This window comes from Symphalangus syndactylus, chromosome 12 (genome assembly GCF_028878055.3).
Source record: "Symphalangus syndactylus isolate Jambi chromosome 12, NHGRI_mSymSyn1-v2.1_pri, whole genome shotgun sequence".
NCBI lineage: Eukaryota > Metazoa > Chordata > Mammalia > Primates > Hylobatidae > Symphalangus > Symphalangus syndactylus.
The window spans coordinates 31,979,994-31,998,066 of record NC_072441.2 but is presented as its reverse complement, the minus strand read 5'-3'; the positions used below and the strand labels follow the sequence as shown (position 1 = coordinate 31,998,066).

General features: G+C 38.7%; 1 protein-coding gene across 5 annotated transcripts in view; it reads right to left on the bottom strand.

Moving 5' to 3' along the window:
- MIGA1 (mitoguardin 1) overlaps positions 1 to 18,073 on the bottom strand; it is a 98,928-nt gene that overhangs the window by 65,510 nt on the left and 15,345 nt on the right. For all 5 annotated transcript variants that reach the window (XM_063624153.1, XM_063624156.1, XM_063624157.1 and 2 more), the window contains exons 3-5: positions 10,555 to 10,732; positions 8,341 to 8,477; positions 3,680 to 3,806 (exon numbers count right to left, since the gene is read on the bottom strand). In XM_063624153.1, coding sequence (XP_063480223.1) covers positions 3,680 to 3,806; positions 8,341 to 8,477; positions 10,555 to 10,732 — 442 coding nt within the window. The remainder of the gene's footprint in view (positions 1 to 3,679; positions 3,807 to 8,340; positions 8,478 to 10,554; positions 10,733 to 18,073) is intronic.

Sequence of the window (18,073 nt, the reverse complement as noted above, 5' to 3'; positions counted from 1 at the left end):
ACCTGGGAGGCAGAGGTTGCAGTGAGCTGAGATTGCACCACTGCACTCCAGCCTAGGTGACAGAGCAAGACTCCGTCTCAAAAAAAAAGAAAGTAAAGCTGAAGAAAAGATAATAATATAGAAGTCTAAAATAAAAGTCTTTTCCACCTTTTGAACCTTAAAGGGTGTCCTGAACCACTATGATCCCAACAGGCGGATTTGGATAAATTGGTGGGCCAGAGTTAAAAATCTGCAAGACACTGAATGAACATCAAAAGTTAGTTATAGTCCAAGCAGGAATTTCATTTCCTTGCTGAGAGAAAGCTTTGTGTGAAAAAAGATGAACATGTAATTCCTTTTCTCCAAATTAAAAAACGAGGCTTACAAAAATAATTATGCACTTCAAACAAAACAAAAATAGTTTAAAACTTCAACTTTTAAAGTATTTTTAAAATGTTAAATATTAAAGAAAAAGATCTTTAAAAGCTGTTTAAGAATCTGGGCAAGTCATTCTCTCGATGTTTTTAAGATATGGTAGCTAAAAAATACCTCTCTTCTCAAGTCATTTCTTCAATTATCTATAGAACCTACAATTCTAAATGAATAAAATTTCGTATTTATGTATTTGTTATTTATTTATTTATTTATTGAGACAGAGTCTCACTCTGTTGCCCAGGCTGGAGAGCAGTGGCGCCATCTCGGCTCACTGCAACCTCCTACCTCAGCCTCCCGAGTAGCTGGGATTACAGGCATGTACCACCACGCCCAGCTAATTTTTGTATTTTTAGTAGAGATGGGGTTTCACCATGCTGGCCACACTGGTCTCAAACTCCTGACCTCAGGTGATCCACCAGTCTCAGCCTTCCAAAGTGCTGGGATTACAGGCGTGAGCCACCGCACCCAGCCTCTTTGACTTTTTTTAAATGTATTTATTTATTTATTTGTAGAGATGAGGTTTCACTATGTTACCTAGGCTGGTCTCAAACTCCTGGGCTCAAGCAATCCTCCCACCACAGCCTCCCTAAGTTACGGGATTACAGGTGTGAGCCACCACACCTGGCCTAAAATTTCTTAAAATGAAATGTAGGCCTTTCCTTCTTGTTTGATTTTCTGTAGCAAAAAATAGCTTTGGAATCTTCCTCCTAAAATATTTATGCACATAAAAACCAATTATATCACTATCTATTCTCCTTTCTCCAAGTTATGCAACTCTAATTTCTTCATCCTTTTCTCACACTATTCCTTCTATACACTTATTATTTTGGCTGAACATATGAACAAAGGAATAATATATATATATATTTTTTTTTTTTAGTTTTTTTTGGTCTCTTTTTTTAAGAGACAGGGTCTTACAATGTTCCCTAGGTTGGTCTTGTACTTCTGGCTCAAGGGATCCTCCCACTTCAGCCTCTCAAGTATCGGGGACTACAAGCATGTGCCACCACACTTGGCTTCAGGAAGAATTATTTTACAGCAGAGTTGTATAACACAAAGATAAAACCTATCTCCTCAAGAAGTACTATGTCTACCTCACTATAGAATATAGTCCAGACTACTAAATATCATCAGTTTTGTAACAGCAAGTCAAACATATGTCACCAATCTTTTTTTAATGTCATCAATTTTATAAAGAGAATTGAAACAGATGGGTGATGATACCAGGTGGTCCACAGGGCTCCTAGCAATCTTAATCCTGTAACACAAAGACCCCCTGTGGCGTCTCTAGTTTTACTCTATACTTCTTCAATTTGAATTTTTAATATTCTGAGGTTTTTGTTGTTGTTGTTGTTGTTGTTGTTTTAAGAAAAAGGGCTCTGTCACCCATGCTGTAGTGCAGTGGCACAATTAGCTCACTGTAACCTTGAACTCCTAGGTTCAAGTGATCCTCCTGCCTCAGCCTCCCAAGTAGGTAAGACTACAGGTACATGCCACCATATCCAGCCAAAAACTTGTAATATTAACAGAAGCTGTGAGTGTTAAGTTTCCTAGACACAGAGTAATCTAGAAATATAGTGAATTTAACTCTCTGGAGACATTCTTTCCCCATAGGAGTACCCACTGTGATGGCACTGGAAATGAGATAGTCTAACTATTCTATAGAGTAGGAATGCATTCTGAGGCACTCAGTCCTTCTACACAGAGCCATCAACCCTTTACTGCTCACTGGCCAGGGCCACATCAAGTTTACTGGTTTTGTTTTTCATTTAGTATGCATTTCCACTAAAAGGAAGATAGCCTGAAACAGAATAGAGAACAGGGAAAAGCATTTGAATCTTCTGATTCAACTACAGGTTCATTTGGTTCTTCTCCAGGGCTCCAGTGAGGCTCCTTAGACATGTTCATGGTCAAGTCAAGAAATACTGAGATGTGAAACACAGAAAGCCTCTTTCTATTTAAAATTTTTTTCTGGTATAATACAAATGATAGCTAGATAAAACATATTTAGTAAAGTGAATTCTGACAGATTCATTACATAACAGGCAATAGATTAGGTTAAGATGGTGTAGTAGGCTGAATAATGGTCACCCAAAGATATCAGGTCCTAATTCCTAGAACATGTAAATGTTATCTTACAAATAAAGGTAACATCTTACATTTTTGTAGATGTAATTAAGAATCCCAACACAGGGAGATTATCCTACTTTATCTGGTGGGCCCTAAATCTAATCAAAAGTGTCCTTATAAGAGAAAGGTGGCTGGGTGAGGTAGCTCAAGCCTGTAATCCCAGCACTTTAGGAGGCTGAGGTGGGTAAATCAACTGAGCTCAGGAGTTTAAGACCAGCCTGGCTAACATGGTGAAACCCCATCTCTACTAAAAATACAAAAAATTAGCCAGGGGTGGTGATGCACACCTGTAAGCCCAATTACTTGGGAGGCTGAGGCATGAGAATCACTTGAACCCAGGAGGTGGAGGTTGCAGCGAGCCGATGTTGCACCACTGCACTCCAGCCTGGGCAACAGAGTGAGACTCTGTCTCAAAAAAAAAAAAAAAAAGAGAGAGAGAGAGAGAGAGGGAGATTTAATACACACAGAGGAGAATGTGACATGAAGACAAAGGTAGAGACTGGAATGATGTGGCCACGAGCCAAACAATGTTGGAAGCCACCAAAAGCTGGAAGAGGTCAGGAAAAGATTCTCCTCTAAGCCTCCAGAGAGAGCATGGCTCTACTGACATATGATTTCAGCCCAGTGATAATGAAATTCTAGCCTCCAAAACTCTTTCTGTTTTAATTTTGTTGTATTAGTTTAAACTAATACAATGTATGATGTTAAGAAGAGTAGATACAACGGATATAAGAACATTTAAAATTATAGTTGCCTCTCTTAGAACAATTCAGTTTTTTAATTTCAACTTACCACCGACTATGGTGGCTCATGCATGTAATCCCAGTACTTTGGGAGGCTGAGGTGGGCAGATTGCTTGAGCTCAGGAGTTCAAGACCAACCTGGCAACATGACAAAACCCCATCTCTACAAAATTTTTTTAAAAAATTAGCTGGGCATGGTGGCATGCGCCTGTGGTCCCAGCTACTCAGGAGGCTGAGGTGGGAGGATCACTTGAGCCTGGGAGGTTGAGGCTGCAATGAGCAGTAATCATGCCACTGTACCCAGTGACAGAGCGAGACCCTGTCTGTTTCAATAAATAAAAAACAAGAACAAAACAAATTAAATGTGAGCACAGTTACCATCTCATTCCTACCCATTAAGTATAAGTTCTCTGGAGTAGTCACAGGAATATTAACAAGTTTAATATCATCTTCATCTGCTTTGTCCCAGGAATTAGAATTGCCACAAGCGCAGCTATGACAAGAATTGACACTCTGGACCTAAAATTAAGATGGACAGAAGTTACTTCAAATCTCTCTCATGATAGTATGTTGTGATCTTTCATATTTACAAATTATTTTTATAAATCCTATTAGTGGTAAGACAATCCATGTAATTTCCACATGAAGAAATAATTCTGACAATATTCAATCAAACTTAGAAATCACGACTCTATTCTAAGCCTGTTTGCTCAAAAATACCCAAGTAGAGTAATATTTTGAATGTAAATCACTTATTTCCATCAGAAATCAGGCAGTTATGTTTATATCATTTATTCTTTTAAGCATTCACTTATAAATTTTATCTATACCTACTGTGATTTAAGCTAGCTAGCTTATTTTTCCTTTAGAATGTTTTACAATGCTGACTCTCTGCTAAATGATACCTAAAATAAAAAAGGCACTATCATCTTTGTAAATGCCCTCTCTTAGCAAGGTCCACTGAACAAATGATTTGAATCACCTCTATGCAGATGATTCTCAAATTCCTAACTCCTGTTCTGTCCTAATTCCACTTCCATTTTGAGAAATCTAAGCCCACATTTTCATTTGTCTTTTAGGTGACTCCATTTGGCTCTTCTGCTGGCATCTCAAACTAACTACAGACACTTTCGACATAACAACATCTGGGTCAATGACGGATCGCATATACAACAGTCAACCCTACCGTAAGATTACAAAATTGTATTTTTACTGTACTTTTTCTATGTTCAGATATGTTTAGATACACAAATACCATTGTGTTTCAATTGCCTGCATTATTCAGTTCAGTAGCATGTGGTACAGGTTTGCAACCTAGGAGCAACAAGTTACAACATATAGCCTACAGACGACTATGCTGCTTCTGAAATTAAGAGTAAAATATTCACCTAATTAATTAGGGTGGTATTTGAATGGTCTACTGTAATCAGTATAAAAATACTGGCAACTATGTTAAATTTACATTTTTGTTAAATTGTAAGATTTAACAAAAGAGGAATGACTAGTTCAGTTAGGCAAGTCCAGTACAGTGATTCTAAAGACTTGTTACACTATTATCATGAAATTCACCTTATCTACTTCTAGTCAACAAGGGCTTCAACTTTCAATTGAGGAAATGCAGAAGAGGCACTTCTCAGACTCTGAGGAAGTTCACATTATAGAACAGGCATATTCTTGCCAGGCGCAGTGGCTCACGCCTGTAATCCCAGCACTTCGGAGGCCAAATCCCAATCTGGGAGGCAGATCACTTGAGGTCAGGAGTTCGAGACCAGTCAAGCCAACATGGTGAAACCATGTAAAAATACAAAATTAGCTGGGTGTGGTGGCGCACGCCTGTAATCCCAGCTACTTGGGAGGCTGAGGCAGGAGAAACACTTGAACCCGGGAGGTGGAGGTTGCAGTGAGCCAAGATCACGCCACTGCCCTCCAGCCTGCGCAACACGGTGAGACTCCATCTCAAAAAAAAAAAAAAAAAAAAAAGAAAAGAAAAAAAGAAAAAAGAATAGGTATATTCCATCAATACACTGCCAAAAAGACAAAAAAAAAAAGGAATAGGCATATTCTTCATTATGCTGCTCAGTTTCACAGAGGAACTAAAAGTCTGTAGGCCTTTGATCTAGCTGTTCCTATCCTAGAAGAGCCTTTAAAAATTTAGTACATTTTTAGGCATTACAGAATAGCACAGCTATATATTCCAATGAAATATGGAAGCAAGGGGCCGGGCGCGGTGACTCACGCCTATAATCTCAGCACTTTGGGAGGCCGAGGCGGGTGAATCACGAGGTCAGGAGATCGAGACCATCCTGGCCTAACACAGTGAAACCCCGTCTCTACTAAAAAATACGAAAAATTAGCCAGGTGTGGTGGCAGGTGCCTGTAGTCCCAGCTACTCGGGAGGCTGAGGCAGGAGAATGGCGTGAATCCAGGAGGCAGAGCTTGCAGTGAGCGGAAATCGTGCCACTGCACTCCAGCCTGGGTGACAGAGTGAGACTCCATCTCAAAAAAAAAAAAAAAAGAAATATGGAAGCAAGGTACAGAACAGAATATGGTGTTCTATAAACTATGAAGAAAAAATGAATACAGGCCAGGCACAGTGGCTCACGCCTGTAATCCTAGCAATTTGGGAGGCTGAGGTAGGCGGATCACCGGGTCAGGAGTTCGAGACCAGCCTAGCCAACATGGTAAAACTCCATCTCTACTAAAAATACAAAAATTACCCGGGTGTGGTGGCGCATGCCTGTAATCCCAGCTACTTGGGAGGCTGAAGCAGGAGAATCACTTGAACCCAGGAGGTGGGGGTTGCAATGAGCTGAGTTCCAGCTCATCACGCCACTGTGCTCCAGCCTGGGCAACACAGCGAGACTTCATCTCAAAAAAAAAAAAAAGAAAGAAATTGTTAATGTTGTTTATCTCCATGGAGGGGAACTGAGTGGATCAGGAACACATTTATTTTATTATGTTTTTTTTAGAGACAAGGTTTCACTACGTTGCCCAGGCTGTCTTCGAACTCCTGGACTGAAGCAATTTTGCCTCAGTCTTCTGAATAGCTGAGACTACAGGCACCACCAGAGCACCCAGCTCTCATTGTATATTCTTTTGCCTGTTCTGTATTTAATAGCAGGTACATATTCTGTTTTTTAAATTAATGTTTAAATTACGTTAGATTTAAACAAATACTAACTTCATTCCTCACTTGTCAATCAGCATTATTAGTAATGCTCCAAATAAAGATGGGCAGCCTCCTGCTTGTCAGTCAATACTGTATTAATGATCCAAAGAAGGAGGTGAAGAACCTCACACTTGGCTTCAGCAAATCAAATACTTTCACCTAAGTAGGCTCATCAAGTGATTATTGTGACGCAGCACAAAGTCTGGCTGCATTATCCAGCTTCTTGCAGAACAGCTAATTCTTTTAAATTAATAATTTTTTATTTTTTATTTTTGTGGATATATAGTAGGTGTATATATTTATGGGGTACATAAGACATTTTGATATATACAACATGTAGTGATCACATCAGGGTAAATGGGGTATCCATCACCTTTATCTTTAAGCATTTATCCCTTCTTTGTGTTATAAACAATCTAATTATACTCTTTTAGTTACTTTTTAATGTATAATACTTTATGTTTTTTTTGTTTTTTTTGTTTTTTATCATTTCAGTTCCTTTATTTATTTATTTTTTTTTTTCTTTTTTTTTTTTTATTATACTTTAGGGTTTTAGGGTACATGTGCACAATGTGCAGGTTTGTTACATATGTATCCATGTGCCATGTTGATTTCCTGCACCCATTAACTCGTCATTTAGCATTAGGTGTATCTCCTAATGCTGTCCCTCCCCCCTCCCCCCACCCCACAACAGTCCCCGGAGCGTGATGTTCCCCTTCCTGTGTCCATGAGTTCTCATTGTTCAATTCCCACCTATGAGTGAGAACATGCGGTGTTTGGTTTTTTGTCCTTGCGATAGTTTACTGAGAATGATGTTTTCCAGTTTCATCCATGTCCCTACAAAGGACACGAACTCATCATTTTTTATGGCTGCGTAGTATTCCATGGTGTATATGTGCCACATTTTCTTAATCCAGTCTATCGTTGTTGGACATTTGGGTTGGTTCCAAGTCTTTGCTATTGTGAATAGTGCCGCAATAAACATACGTGTGCATGTGTCTTTATAGCAGCATGATTTATAGTCCTTTGGGTATATACCCAGTAATGGGATGGCTGGGTCAAATGGTATTTCTAGTTCTAGATCCCTGAGGAATCGCCACACTGACTTCCACAATGGTTGAACTAGTTTACAGTCCCACCAACAGTGTAAAAGTGTTCCTATTTCTCCACATCCTCTCCAGCACCTGTTGTTTCCTGATTTTTTAATGATGGCCATTCTAACTGGTGTGAGATGGTATCTCACTGTGGTTTTGATTTGCATTTCTCTGATGGCCAGTGATGAGGAGCATTTCTTCATGTGTTTTTTGGCTGCATAAATGTCTTCTTTTGAGAAGTGTCTGTTCATGTCCTCTGCCCACTTTTTGATGGGGTTGTTTGTTTTTTTCTCGTAAATTTGTTTGAGTTCATTGTAGATTCTGTTGACTGAAGTCACCCTATTGTGCTATCAAATACTAGATCTTATTTATTCTATCTGCCTATTTTTTTTACCCATTAACCATTCCACTTCCCCTCCACCCACCGTTACCTTTCCCAGCCTCTGGTAACCATCACTCTACTCTCTATCTCCATGAGTTCAATTGTTTTAATTTTTAGCTCCCACAAATAAGTGAAAACAAGAACATCTAATTTTGAAGCAATACTTCCACATTAACACTATTTTCACAGGACCCCAATGAGACCACATCACTTATTCAAAGAAACCTAGAACCAAATTGACTAATAGTCAGCAAAAAGGTACTTTACTTGCCTAAAGAAAGCAGATTCAGATGATTTCTTAAGAGTATTTCCATACTAAGAACTATAAGTATATGACACTTAAACTAAGAGATCACAAAAGATATGTAAACAAAAATTTTAAAAATTATTATTTTTTTCTGTACTTACAGAGGCCAAACTCTGTGCAGAACCTGAATATTTACTGAAAAGTCCTCCATTAGCATAGTTACAAGCTTGAGATCCTTTGTCTTTGGTAGAACTTAAAGATAATGTCAAATTCTGTCTGCTACTGGAACAACTTGAACCTATCAAATAAACATACTAATATTAAAAGTATCAATAATGCCAATGATAAATTTCAGGTAAAAATTTCAGAGTTTATAATATATTCATCTAGAAAGCTTCTAATTTTAAAACACGCATCACTCAATTGTGTAAATTATTACATGTACACCATTATTAAAATCTAAATCTTTATATAATCTTATATAATCTTTTTTTAACACTGCTAAAATCTGCTTCTGAAATGAAGAATAGAATATTCACCTAATAAATTAGGATGGTATTTGAGTGGTCTGTTGTAACCAGTATAAAAATACTGGTGACTATGTTAAATTTACAATTTTGTTAAACTGTAAATTTAACAAAATACAGGCATTTCCTTTTCTGAATTACATCTAAACCTTACCCAAATCTCACTGCATTGAAATTAGTTATACTGGCCAGGCGCGGTGGCTCACACTTATAATCCCAGCACTTTGGGAGGCCGAGGTGGGCGGATCACGAGGTCAGGAGATCGAGACCACGGTGAAACCCCGTCTCTACTAAAAATACAAAAAAAATTAGCCGGGCGTGGTGGCAGGCGCCTGTAGTCCCAGCTACTCGGAGAGGCTGAGGCAGGAGAATGGCATGAACCCAGGAGGCGGAGCTTGCAGTGAGCCGAGATCACGCCACTGCACTCCAGCCTGGGCGACAGAGCGAGACTCCATCTCAGAAAAAAAAAAAAAAAAAAGAAAAGAAATTAGTTATACTTCTGTCTCTTCTACTCATCTATCCATTCTTCTAAGACTGACATTAGTTTTTTGGTTTTTTTTTTTCTTTTTTTGAGAAAAGATCTCACTCTGTCACCCTGGCTGGAGTGCAGTAGTGCAATCACGTCTCACTGCAGCATTGACCTCCTGGGTCAGGTGATCCTCCCACTTCAGCCTCCCAAGTAGCTGGGACTAGCTAGCTGTGCCACCACACCTAGCTAATATTTTTATTGTTATTTTTGTAGAGATGTGGTCCCACTATGTTTTCCAGGCTGGTTGAAACTCCTGGGCTCAAGCCATCCTCCTGCTTTGGCCTCCCAAAGTGCTGGAATTATAGTAACGAGTCACCATGCTGCTTAAGTTTTTCTTAATGCAGCAGTTAAGATGTTCCTGGATTCAAATCCCGGCACTTATAAATTATACGACCTTGGGCAAGTCACTTAGCTTTTGCATATCTCAGTTTTCTTTATGTAGAAAATAGAAACAATAACAAGACTATAGCCCTAATTCACAGGATTGTTGTAAGGTTAAATAAAGCACTGAATATATGGCACTTACCTGAGACCTAATAAAATCTCAGCAAGTGACAGCAATCATTACTGTTGCAATGTTCACTGCACTCAGTACGAAATAGTCACTCATTAATTGTATGCTGGACAGATGGATCACAAAAGCATATCACACACTCACTAAATAATAAAAAACTAAGAAACTCATCATGTTTAAGAAATTATTTTTATTCATATGATATCTTTACCAAAAATTAAAGATCCTTTAAAAGACAGCAACTTACTTCTTGAACTCTACATACTAAGGAAAATAGACAAGGATATGCAAAATAAGAAAAACACAAACATCCTAAAGGGAACAATGGGGAAATGATTAAATAAACTGGTGTACATTCATACAAATTAACACTAGTTATATATTAAAAATGATAGCATAGATGGATATTTATTGATCTGGAAAGACATTCTTCCACACTGTCAAATATCTTAAAAGCAGGTTACAAAATGTCTGATCACAATTTTACTTAAAATAGATAAATAATTTACTTGTATATAACATTTTATGTCTCAATATGACATTTAAATGCAAATATAAGTGGACTGATATACATGAAAGTATTATCAGTAGTTATTTCTGGGTAGCAGAATGTCAAGTAATTTTAATTTTTTCTGTTTGCTTATCTACCTTTTTTAATCTTTCTAAAATAAATCTGTACTACTTTTGAGTTAAATAATATATTAGAAGAAAATTCTGGAGACTAAAAGACCAAAATCACTGTATTCCAGTTATGATTTACACATAAAATTTCTTTTGTACACTTAACTCAACCATTTCCACATACCTTTGTCTGATGCTGCTCTTTTAGTGTATTCAAGTATGAGGTGCTCTGGTTCCCATGGTAATATTTTTCCTTTCTTCTTTCCACGTTTTCTTTTAAAGTGATGGGCCAGAAAAATTACAGATATAGCACTCACTGCAGTTACCACAAACAACTTTTTAGCCACTGGAGAAAATTTGATCTGGAAAAGATTCAGTTAAAATTGAAAAAAATCTCTTTAATTTGTTCACTTAAAAGAAGGACCTAATAACTTACTCTTAATCTAACCTATTTCTAAATACTATCAAGAGAATATCATTTCACTCTTTCAATGACAAGCTAGCCCAATTTGATTTTTTTAAAAATATCTTAAATGTTGTAACTTATTACTCACTACTCTGAAGATCTCAGGTAAACAATATTACCCCAAAGTCAATAGGAGCAGAAAATAATTCAACCCCGTTAATATTTTTTGAGCAATTAAGGATTAATTCACGCAACTGAACCTTCTGTCTGAATCACAGCAAGATTTTTTACAGGGATGATTAAACTGAGCTTTAAAAAAAACTATCTGGAAATCTGAGGAAATAGAAGCTAAATCCATTTCTAAATACTTTCTAAATAAGCCATTTTATTCACGAATTATTTAACACATATTTCTTCAGAATCTTAAAGTACCAGGACTGTGTTATGAATTAAAATCTTACTGTAATTCTATGAGCACATAATAAGTGCCTACAACCAATCAGGAAGCACTAGGTATATGGAGGTCACAAATCTTGCATTTTGCATATACTTGTCTATTTCCCTCAAGCAGTGTGCTAAGAGTGGAGACAGATATGTTGGCAAATAATTACAGCATAATGTGATAAATACAGTTATACAAGTACTAAGTTATATAAGTACTAACATCAGAGCAAGAAGTGACTAACTTTCTCTTGGGAGACAAACACTATTAAATACCTAAAAGCCAAGGAACTCTAAAATAAAGCTAAAGGCTTGGAATGTTGAGAGCTGGAAAGAATGTCACTTTCAACCTTCCAACAACAAAATACAGTATTCTGACTCCATCAGAATACAGAGATCAGAGGGCAACCAATTGTCCTCTAAACTAATGAGACAGGCATTTGCAGAGAGATAAGACATTAGCATTGGCTTACACGGACAAGACACAGCAGGACATTAGCAAGAAGAGGTCAGCAAGCATGGTTTCAAAACTGGTGGATAAAGAATACACTGTTAATAGGTGGGAGAGAGGTGCTGCAAATGTAGGTGAAATCCACACCTTTTTTGCCTATCTTATCTTCAAGAATCACCAGGCACTCGCAGAAAATACTGAAAGAGTCCTACAAAAGTCTCCCTAATGGTACAGAGGGAGGGAAACAGCAGCTTCTGTGGAGGGCATGAACCGGCACCATAACCTTTCTCCTCTATCCCCATTAAAGAACAAAAGCCTTAAACTGTGGATGCATCTTTAACTTTAGAGAGAAATTTATGCCATTAAATGCTTATATTAAAAAAGGAAAGGTATCAAATCAGTAATCTAAGCTTTCGACTTAAGAATCTAGAAAAAGAAGTACAAATTCAACCTAAAACAAGCAGGAGATAGGAAGCATTATAAAGATTAAAGCAGAAATCAATAAGACCAACAGCTGGGTTTTTTTTGGAAGGAAAACTAATAAAACCTCCAGCCAGTCTCGTTAAGAAAAAAAAGCAAGAATGACAAAAATTACCAAAATCAGAAAAAAAAGAGGAGGAGTCATTACTGCAGACCTCACAGAGGTCTGTAAAAAGGATCCTATAAACAATTCTGTGACCATAAAGGATAAAATCAAAACTCACTCGGAAAAAAAAACAGGTAACACGAGCAGTTAAATATCTATTAAAGAAATTGAATAGGTAGTTAAAAACCTTCCAACAAAGAAAACTGAAGGCCAAATTATACCAAGTAGTTAAAGAAGAAACAGTATCAATTTCACACAATGAGAATACTTACCAATCATGTTATCAATCTAGTCCAGATGCTGTTTGACTTATAATGGGGTTATAGCCAATAAACCCATCCCAAGTTTAAAAACATAAGTCAAAAATTGATTTAATAAACCCAAACTACCAAACATCATGGCTTAAACTAGCCTATCTTAAACATGCTCAGAACACTTATTAATACATTAGTCTACATTTGGGCAAAATCATGTACACAAAGCCTCTTTTATGAGAAAGTCTTAGATAGCTCATGTAATTTATTGAATACCGTATATTATGTCAAATTTGCAATGGTTGTGCATCATCGTGAAGTCAAAAAATTGCTAAGTTGGGGACAGTTAATATCAAAGCCAGACAAAGACATCACAAAAAATAAAACCATAAGTTAATATCTCTCATTGATAGATGCAAAAAATCTTCCACAAAAATTAACAAATAAAATCCATCAATATATTAAAAAATATATAAATAACCAAGTGGTATACATCCTAGGAATGCAAATCTGGTTCAACATTTAAAAATCAATGTAACTTACATAATATCAACTAAAGAAAGCCATATTATTATCTCAACAGATGTGAAAAGAACACTTTAAAATATTCAACATCCATTTATGACTACTTAAAAACTTCCAGCAAATTAGGAATAGAAGGTGTAGTAGGTTGAATAGTGTCCCGGAATGATTCATGTCCACCTGGAACATCAGAATGTGATCATATTTGAAAATAGGGTCTTTGCTGATATAATTAAAGTAAGAATTCAGATGAGATCATACTGGATTAGGGTGTGCCCTCAATCCAAGGAGAGTATCTTTATAAACCATAAATACACAAAGGGGAAGGCCATGTAAAGAGACTGACGCTATGCTGTGATATGGTTTGGCTATATCCCCACCCAAATCTCATCTTGAATTGTAGCTCCCATAATTCCCACGTGTTGTGGGTTGGCTCCGGTGGGAGATAATTGAATCATAGGGGCAGTTTCCTACTGTTCTCATGGTAGAGAATAAGTCTCACAAGAGCTGATGCTTTTATAAGGGGAAACCCCTTTCGCTTGGCTCTCACTTCTCTCGTCTGCCTCCATGAAAGACGCGCCTTTTGCCTTCCACCATAATTGTGAGGCCTCACCAGCCATGTGGAACTGTGAGTCCATTAAACCTCTTTTTCTTTATAAATTACCCAGTCTCAGGTATGTCTTTCTCAGCAGAGTGAGAACTGACTAATCCATGCTGCTACAGCCAAGAATGTCTGGAGTCACCAGAAGCTGGAAAAGGCAAGGAAGGATTCTCCCCTAGAAACTTCAGAGGAAGTGTGGCTCTGCTACACTGTGATTTCAGCCTCCATAACTAAAAAAATAAATTTCTATTGTTTAAGCTGGGTGCGGTGGCTCACGCCTGTAATCCCAGCACTTTGGGAGGCTGAGGTGGGCGGATCACAAGGTCAGGGGTTCAAGACCAGCCTGGCCAATATGGTGAAACCCCATCTCTACTATAAATACAAAAATTAGCCGGGCATGGTGGCGCATGCCTGTAGTCCCAGCTACTCAGGAGGCTGAAGCAGGAGAATTGCTTTAACCTGGGAGGCAGAGGTTGCAGTGAGCTGAGATCACACCACTGTACTCTAGCCGGGTCAACAAAGTGAGACACTGTCTCAAAAAAAAAAAATTCTATTGTTTTAAGTCACCAAGTTTGTAGTAATTTGTTATGGTAACTCTGGGGAACTAACACAAAAGGGAAATTCCTCCATCTGATAAAGGGTATTTATTTTAAAATCTTGTAGCTAAGATCATGCTCAATGGTGAAAAACTAAATGCTTTCCCCATAAGATCATGAACAAGGCAAGGATGTCATTTCACCAATGTCATATTAGAAGTACTAGCCAGTACAAAAAATTAAGAAACAGGAATAAAAGGAATACATATTAGAAAGGAAGAAGTAAAACTATTCACAGATGATACAGCTGTCTATAAAGTTCCAAAGAATCTACAAAAAAGCTCCTATAACTAGTAGGTAAGTTTCACAAGATAACAGAATACAAAGTCAATATACAATATCAACTGTATTTCTGTATAACAGCAATAAGCAACTGGAATTTGAATTTTAAAAAGTAATACTATTAGCCGGGCGCGGTGGCTCACGCCTGTAATCCCAGCACTTTGGGAGGCTGAGGCGGGTGGATCACGAGGTCAGGAGATCGAGACCACGGTGAAACCCCGTCTCTACTAAAAATACAAAAAAATTAGCCGGGCGTGGTGGCGGGCGCCTGTAGTCCCAGCTACTCGGAGAGGCTGAGGCAGGAGAATGGCGTGAACCCGGGAGGCGGAGCTTGCAGTGAGCCGAGATTGCGCCACTGCACTCCAGCCTGGGTGACAGAGCAAGACTCCGTCTCAAAAAAAAAAAAAAAAAAAAAAAAAAAAAAAAAAAAAAGTAATACTATTTATAATAGCACCAAGAAAAAGAAAAGGAAAATTCTAGAGCTAAATCTAATAAAATCTGTGCTAGATAACAATGAAACACAAAAGATATCAAAGAAGATAAAAGGAGAGAGACATCATATTCACGGATTATAGGAATTTTCCTCTCCAATTTGATCTACATAAACAACATAATCCAAATAAAAAACCCAGAAAAATTTTTTGTAGTTACTGATAAGCTTATTTTTAAAAAATTAAGAAAAGGCAAAAGAACTAGAGGAACCAAAACAATTTTAAAAAGAACAAAGTTGTAGAACTCAAAATAGCTGAATTCAAGACTTAACTATAAAGCAACAGGCAATACAGTGTGGACGTTTAGATTAATACAGTAGAATAGACAGCCTGCAAGAAACACACACAAACATATAGTCAATCTATTTTTGTCAAAGGTAGAAAGAAAATCCAAAGAAGAAATTTCTAGAATAAAACACAGGAGAAAATATGTATGACCTCATAATCACCTAAAATCAGAAACAACCTGGATGCCCTTCAACAGGTGAACAGATAAACTGTAGTACATTCATATAATGGAACGTTACTCATCAACAAAAAAGGACAAACTTTTCAGACAAACAACAATGTGGATGAATTTCGAATGCATTATGGTAAAAGGAAGAAGCCAATTTCAAAAGATTATACGTTGTATAATTCCATTTATATGACATTTGTGGGTAAAGATAAAACTATAGGGACAGAAAACATCAATGGCAGCTAGCAGTCAGAGGTGACCACAAAGGGGCAGCACATGGGAACTCTGGGGATGAAGAACTGTTCTGTTCGGTGCTGTGGTGATGGACACATGATTGCACAGCTGTAAAAACACACAGAACTGGGCACAACAAAGAACAAATTGTGCTCCACGTCAATTGAAGAAAATCAACCAGGATATGGGACCACAGATGGATCCAAAGATAAATCGCAGGCTGTGAACAGTAAATCAAACTTTGTTCCAAATGAAGCACACTGAAGGGCGTGAGGAAGAAAGGCGCTGACATAAGTGACAGTGTTTTGCCTGGATATTGTAAGGCTACAGACAAAAAGAGTTAGACATAAATACTGTAACCTGTTGGTAAATTTGTTTCTCAAAGGAGTACTGGGGCCAACTGCAGTGGTACCCGCCTGTAGTCTCAGCTATTTGGAAAGCTGAGGCAGGAGAATAACTTGAGCCCAGGGGTTCGAGGTTGCAGTGAGCTACTATCGCACCACTGTACTCCAGCCTGGGTGACAAAGTGAGACTCCATCTCTTAAAAAAAAAAAAAAAAAAAAAAAATTAAGGCCAGGCACAGTGGCTCACGCCTGTAATCCCAGCACTTTGGGAGGCCGAGGCAGGTGGATCACGAGGTCAGGAGATCAAGACCATCCTGGCTAATATGGTGAAACCCCGTCTCTACTAAAAATACAAAAAAATTAGCCGGGCATGGTGGCGGGCACCTGTAGTCCCAGCTACTTGGGAGGCTGAGGCAAGATAATGGTGTGAACCCAGGAGGCGGAGCTTGCAGTGAGCCGAGATCATGCCACTGCACTCTAGCCTGGGCGACAGAGAGAGACTCCATCTCAAAAAAAAAAAAAAAATTAAGTTAAATTTTAAAAAGAGGAGTATTGGGGTGCAAATTCTGAAATTTCTTTATGTGTACACTAGATATTATAATAAATAAATATATTATGAGTAATACACTATAGTTAATGAGAGCCAGGTGTCTCACTGCTGAATAAACAAGTCACAAATGATCCAACTAGGAATGCTAAAATGAAATCTCTGTTGTTGGACTGAAGTCAGAAGTATCAATATGACCAGCACTTTGGGAGGCTGAGGCGGGTGGATAGCTTGAGGTCAGGAGTTCCAGACTAGCCTGGCCAACATGGTGAAACCCCGTCTCTACTAAAAATATAAAAAAAAATTAGCCAGGCATGGTGGTGCACACCTGTAATCCCAGCTACTCAGGAGGCTGAAGCAGGAGAATCACTTGAACCCAGGAGGCAGAGGTTGCAGGAAGCCGAGATTGTGCCACAGCACTCCAGTCTGAACGACAGAGGGAGACTCTGCCTCAAAAAAAAAAAAAAAAGAAGAAAGAAAGTAATATACTAGGCCCGGCATGGTGGCTCACATCTCTGGGAGGCCAAGGTGGAGAGATCACTTGAGCCGGAGTTTGAGACCAGCCTGGGCAACATGGTGAAGCTCCGTCTCCAAAAAAAATACAAAAATTGGCAGGGTATGGCAGTGGGTGCCCGTAGTCCCAGCTACTTGGAGGCTGAGGTACGGGGATCGCTTGAGCCGAGGGGTTTGAGACTGCAGTAAGCCATGATTGTGCCACTGCACTCCTGCCTGGGCAACAGAGCAAGAAACTATCTCAAAAAAATAAATAAGAAGGCTGGGCGCGGTGGCTCACGCCTGTAATCCCAGCACTTTGGGAGGCTGAGGCGGGTGGATCACGAGGTCAGGAGATCGAGACCATCCTGGCTAACACAGTGAAACCCCATCTTTACTAAAAATACAAAAAATTAGCCAGGCGTGGTGGCGGGTGCCTGTAGTCCCAGCTACTCGGGAGGCTGAGGCAGGAGAATGGCGTGAACCCCGGGGGTTGGAGCCTGCAGTGAGCTGAGATTGCGCCACTGCTCTCCAGCCTGGGTGACAGCGAGACTCTGTCTCAAAAAAAAAAAAAAAAAGAAAAGAAATATTCCAAATAATAAATGTAGAAGTAATGAAGGAAATAGAAAATCACCAATAAACACTTCAGTAAGAACTGTTGGCTGGGTGCAGTGGCTCACACCTGTAAATCCCAGCACTTTGGGAGGCCGAGGCAGGTGGACCACCTGAGGTCAGCCGTTCAAGACCAGCCTGACCAGTATGGTGAAACTCCATCTTTACTAAAAATACAAAAATTAGCTGGGCATGGTGGCATGCGCCGGTAGTCCCAGCTACTCAGGTAGCTGAGACAGGAGAATTGCTTGAACCCGGGAGGTGGAGATTGCAGTGAGCCGAGATCACGCCACTGCACTCCGGCCTGGCCAACAGAGCAAGAGTCCATCTTAAAAAAAAAAAAAAAATCCTGAAGGCAGCATCAAAATAAGTACTAAAGTAAGATAT